At 37.4% G+C, this 6,557-nt stretch overlaps 1 protein-coding gene across 1 annotated transcript; it reads left to right on the top strand.

The window, feature by feature from the left end:
- The first annotated feature begins 2,482 nt into the window (after positions 1-2,482).
- On the top strand, positions 2,483-3,886 carry LOC138941545 (uncharacterized). The gene has a single exon (XM_070311339.1). The coding sequence runs from the start codon at positions 2,483-2,485 to the stop codon at positions 3,884-3,886; it is 1,404 nt and encodes a 467-aa protein (XP_070167440.1).
- The last annotated feature ends 2,671 nt before the right edge of the window (positions 3,887-6,557 follow it).

Here is a 6,557-nt window from a genome sequence, read left to right as displayed (position 1 = left end):
CTAATGATACTAACCACACATTAAACCCTGTTGACCAACAACAAACAATTATCAGAGACTTAAACGACAATGCTTTATTAACTCCACCGGTAACCACAAAAATCCCATCCCAAATCTTCTTCCCTGAAAATCTAAACGAAGATCTAGACAAACGAGAGCAAGAGTTCGACCAAAGCAATTCAGAGACGTCGGAAGAAGATCCAGAAAACGAGAGCGAGAGTGATGAATCTGCATCTCCACAACCCCGCTCTTCAGGTGAAGAGAACGATTTTAAAAGTAATGAAACGCGAGATTCACTGCTTTCCCGAAAGGATAACCATGTCGTTTTTACCACACTCCAAGGACATCCCTACGATAAGGGCGCAAAGGATTATTCAGCAGAAAATAAACTTCCCACGTACAAAGACTTAACTTTCACAAGAGTAAAAATAACGAATTTGAATAGCGGGAAATATTTAATAAACATCCCTATTAAACAAAATGAAAGAGTGCAAATAGAACACAATGACATTATAGACGGAATAAAATCGTTGAGGGATGCCATAACAGAACTAAATCTAAAAACCATCAGTATAGCGCAACACGACCTATACGATACAGTTCCATGGATTTTTGTATATAAAAATTTAAAAAGATTCCTTTCAGACTTACCAATAATAGTAACAGTTTGCAAATCTTTAATAAGATGTCCTGGCCTAGAAGAGAGAGCTAACATCATCTATGAAAAACATGCTACGAAGATTGGAGGACACAAAGGTGTGAATAAAACTTACCATCGAATTAGACAAAACTACTATTGGCCCACAATGAAGAAAGACATACAAGATTACATAAAGAATTGCAGGAATTGCCAAATCAAGAAATTAACAAGAGTAAAAACGAAACAACCCATGATGATCACTGACACCCCAGGAACTGCATTTGATAAAGTATCTATAGACGTAGTAGGACCATTGCCAGTAACGAGCCGAAACAATTCTTATATTTTAACTATACAAGACCTTTTAACGAAATATTCAGTTGCCATTCCTATGGAAACAGCAGACTCCTTCTCAATAGCTAACGCCTTCATAAAAGATTTCATATGCATATATGGAGCACCAAGAGCATTATTAACGGACCAAGCTCCGACCTTTTTTACTTCTCTGATGAAAACAATAGCTAGCTACTTTAAAATAAAGCAATGCCGTACGACAGCTTACTACCCGCAATCAAATGGTTCAATTGAACGCTCACATCACGTATTGACAGAATACTTGAAGATGTACACCAACCGGAATGAGGAATGGGACGAGCACATTAAGCCTGCCATGTTTGCTTACAATACATCAGTCCACGAAGGAACCAGCTATACTCCTTATTCCCTAATTTTTGGACATCTTCCCAGAACTCCATCTTCCTCCGTAGTTCCCGAGGACGTCACTGAACAGCCTTATCAGGATTATCTCACTAACCTTTTTGAAACTTTGAAAAACTCACAGGGTCTAGCAAAACAAAACTTGATACAATCAAAAGAAAAGAGTAAAACATATTATGATAGAAAAATCAATATTCAAAATTTTAAAGCTAACGATAAAGTTTATTTATTAAAGGAGCCCACAAAGGGAAAGCTAGATGATCAATATACTGGGCCATATAGAATTTTAGAATTATTACCAATGAACAACGCGAGAATAGACTTCCGTGGAAAACCACGCGTAGTTCACGTGAATAAACTGAAGTTGTGCAAAGGCACATATTTTATAGATCCGGGATGAAAGAAAGCGCAAAAGGAGAATTTTTATAAGCGCAGCCTGGACCCCTGGATCTAGTAATATTAGGAATTTTAAATATTTATTCATACATATACACGTTTACCCAAACACGAACAAAATGTATTATTTACACATTTATACTCAAATATCATATTCCTATTTTTAAGGTTGTCCACGTTTTGATACTTACCATATTGCTCTCTGGCGCATCAGCAATCATAGCGTACGATTGCGGAGGAGCCTATTTGAACGTGACCACTGTGTCCTTGCTGAGATCAGGCGAATGTGACATCGAAATCGAAACACCTGCAACCGTAAATACATACATACAGCTATTGCAATTATCCAGTTATGCGCAGACACATATAACGCAATGTAAAATAGAAATCTTAAGAACCATATCTCACTGCGGAATGCACTCACACATCTCAGCCGTTCATAACGGTTACGCGAGCTATTTACAGGAAACATCTCGCGCTAGGTGCATTCAAATGCATAAAGAGGGTCTCTTGAAGGTAGGAACCGCAGAAATTATCGATGGCCTAAAATCAAATCGTACATATTATAGAAGTGTCACGCTCGCGGGTAAAGTAAACGTAGATGGGACCTGTAAAGGTATCCAATACTCAGACTATTACGGCACATGGGATGACGTGATAGTCCAGGCGACTGTAAAAATCTCTCTAAAAGACTCATACGTGCCGGTAAAATTAAACGCAGGAAAAGTAATGTTAAAATCCGGAACTGTTTGTGAACTATCGGACGAATCCTGTATAGACTCGGACGATGGTTACACCTTTTGGGAAGAAATACCCAATACCGCTTGTGGGTTTGAAGCATATGACGTCCTGTATGAAGGCACCTCTACTAAATTTCAAGGCATATTAGATCACCAAAATACCACAATATTCACACTAGAATCTCAAGACATCACTTTTGCACTGACACTAACACGAAGACACACAATATGCGGTTACACACTGTATGGCACAGAACATCCGAAACTGTTCATTTTTGAAACACAAAAAGGAAACATTTTCAAAGTAAGATCAAAAACCTCTGTAACGAACCTAGATTTATTCACGTACGCAAATTCAAAATTTGTTTATGTTGAGAAGTATATGAGGAACCAGATTACCTCTTTATACAAAGATATAATTATGCAGAAATGCGAACTGGAGAAACAGGTTATACAAAATACCCTATCTCTTGCTGCTGTTTTACCAGATGAATTCGCCTACCGGGTGATGAAAGCTCCAGGCTACATGGCAGTCACAGCCGGGGAGGGAATTCACATAGTTAAATGTATACCTATAGAGGTTACACTACGAAAAACAAATACGTGCCATGCTGAGTTGCCCATTATGTTTAGAAACGCCACACTATACATGACACCAAAATCACATATCGTCATAAAACACAGTACACTCAGAGATTGTAATCCTTTACTCCCAATAATATACAACATCGAAGGAACTTGGCTGCAATTTAACCCTACCCCTTCCATGATAAATTCCCCTCACGAAATCAAACCATTAACAAGACTCTCTTGGAAATACCTTGCGCCAAAATCACTAGCCACCAGTGGCATTTACTCCCAACAAGACCTTGACGAATTAAGAGACCACATTATGTTCCCCGCGGAAAAGAACGCGGTTCTGCATACCATCGCTCGAGGCTTTACGGGTCAAACGATACAATCCGATACCGTTTCATTGCAAAATTTATTAGACGAAAATGCGCTGAATAAAATTTATAACAACACACTAACTAAAATATGGAACGGTTTTACAACATTTGGTGCGGCAACTGCCGGCGTATTCGGCATTTTTATAATAATAAGAATAGTAAAGATTGTATTTGACACACTGATTCACGGCTATGCTTTGCATGCGGCATATGGCTGTAGCTTGCATTTACTCGGAGCCATCTGGAGTTCCTTTACACATTTATTGCTATATTTGGCCAATAGGCCACAGCCACAACCAAATGTAATTCCACAAAACCCGCCAGAACAACCAAACATAGAAACTGTACCTAACGCACCAGCCGTCAATGACACACATCCGATACCTATCGTTTATACATTTAGAGACATGCGTGCCAGACTGGATGAGCAAAATTCTCCATGAAATACTTTCACTCCGAAATTTGCACTTAAGGGGGGTGGTGTGACGTCCCAGTCGCACATTTTTATAAACAATAAATTCTCACCAGACTCACTCAAAGGATGCTAATAGAGCAAGATCAATTATAAAATTCATTATAATAACTTGGGAAAAACATATATGTATTTACTAGACACCCTATATAAAAACTATACGAGTCAATCATTATGCGAGTATCAGTATATAGGAAGAAAGTTGCTCATTTAGTAAAGAGAGCAATTAGAAATTAGCATTAGTACTTATGTCCACCCTGTATATGGACTACATACATAGAACACACATACAAGCGTACATACATATAATCACAAGGTAAGAATTGTACCTCGTAACGAAAAACGGCATATAAATATTCCACATCAATATTTCTTGGACACCCGGTATATCAAAAATACGTAAAAATATAGCTACTAGTCTGTAGAATGAGAACACGTTCAAAAACCTCGGAAAGGTAACAATTTTGAGCTTTTATACATGCGGCCCTGGGAAAGTCGTCAAAATAGCCAAACTATATACATATATATGTATGCCTATCGGCTGTTTCCGCGACATCAAAATTCTATTGCATATATCTGAGCATTAAAATAAAATATCATGATTGTAAACACCTACGTATATTCGCGAAACCTTCTCGCTGCATTACTACTAAAAACATACAATTTAAGATTTATTTATAATCCACGGGAACATTATTAGGAAACTGAAAACTTTATTACAAATGTCACAAAATTTAAAACGTTATATATATATATAAAGGAACGTATACATAAACCCAAACGTTGTATACATAGATTCTTCAACCTGCAAGGAATAATTTGAGTAATATCAAAAAGTCATATATATATGTTTACATGCATATATATATATATATATATATGTATGTATCAGAATAGAAGTACGATTTACACATTGTGAAAACTTCAATATCCCCAAGATTTTATACGCACACTCTAGTTTAAGCAGCGTAAGATTATTATATATAATATTAGAATATTCAGTAGGGAATATTTTATTCCTACGTTAAGTATTATAAGAGTATTAGACTGTGCACGGAAATGCAAGTCTGCCGTCGATCGATAATCTTATCCGGCCGCCCGATAAGATAATGCATACTGAAAGCCTAAGGCAAAGAGCAATGCAAATGTAATATTATTAACTAAGAACGGCGTATTCCGTGACACGCTTTAATTATTAAGTACACAAGCATTTATATATCCACACATTAATATTAAGAATTTTATACCTTTTACACAATATTATTATATCTTTATATCTTTATATGAATTTATACCCGTATTAATACGCTATGCAACGCGTACACGTATTTTATATAACGTAGCATTTTGTAATCACATTATAGGTAGTAATAAGGAATTAAGCATATAAGAAATAATATTTTATTCAATGCAATATTCTATAAGAGTCTTAGAACGTACAAGTCGTCTGGCGATCAATACTTTTATCCGCCCGGCCGATAAGATAAGAGGGAAGCCCAGAGAACAACGGCTGCAGACGTTGATGCAAAAGTCTTGGTATGCAGACGGCGAAAACACTAGCTATCCTTCTCACGCGCCGGGGAAGTCCCGACGCATAGGAGGGAAGCCCCGATTGACGTAGCGATCCCTACCAGCGGCGCTTCCCACTCGCCTTAGCCTCGCCCATGACCATCCCACCAGCACGCGAAGACTTGAAGCAACGGCATACGGAGCCCTATCCCACCACGTACATCGAAGCGCTCCCACGGCATCATCTCCCCACCAACACCCGAAGACCGGAGGAGCTCAGTGAGAGCCGAACATCCAGCATTACTATTTCAAACTTCGAACAGCTAACACCACTAGCTCTTCAACATAGTAGTCCGGTGTACGCATCGACAAGCTCCGAATTCACAGTTATAAGACTCCTATTCTTGTACTTAGTTTCTCTAGCGTTAGCAGACGCTAGTAATATTAATTGCTTAACTTAACTTAAATATAAAATAAAGTGCTATTTTATTCTACATAATTCTACCAATTATTTCAACATCTGGTTACCAATTCATCCTGAATTAGCCGTCATTACAATAATTAAGAGCGCTTATCAGAAATCAATTTGGAGGACCAGCTACAGGGAGAATCCATCATATCAACCATTAACACATATAATCATAAAGGGTAAGAGGAAATAATACTTATTAATTAAGGAAATATTACTTATTAATTTTACACAATCGTTGACGGGTTATTAGTCTTATGGTCCCCGGTAGACCCGGTGAACTGCAGGGTGACCGAAAAAGAAAATAAAATATCTCATTTATAAAGGAAAATTACACTAAAAATAATTAATAAATACTACTCAGATTTATTACTACAATTAGTATTATATGTTCATGTTCTTAAAATAAGAGAATAGTTTTTTTTTGTAAACTTCGAATACTGGGACGTGACAGCGATCTCAGCTTTGTGCGCAGGTAAACGTATATCCTCAATTTCGTTAACGTTGTACAAGAATTTTCGACTAAACTCACTTACTGACTCGTAACTAAGACGTTCCGAACGACCAAAACTTGCGTACATAGCGAACTCAGCTTTGTGCGCAGAAAAACGTATATCCTCAATTTCTTTAACGTTGTACAAGAATTTTCGACTAAACTCACTTA

The sequence above is a fragment of the Polyergus mexicanus genome, unplaced genomic scaffold, assembly GCF_030449975.1.
Source record: "Polyergus mexicanus isolate NDT 795.1 unplaced genomic scaffold, iyPolMexi1.0 SCAF_2, whole genome shotgun sequence".
Lineage (NCBI taxonomy): Eukaryota > Metazoa > Arthropoda > Insecta > Hymenoptera > Formicidae > Polyergus > Polyergus mexicanus.
This window is presented reverse-complemented; position numbering and strand designations above follow the sequence as displayed.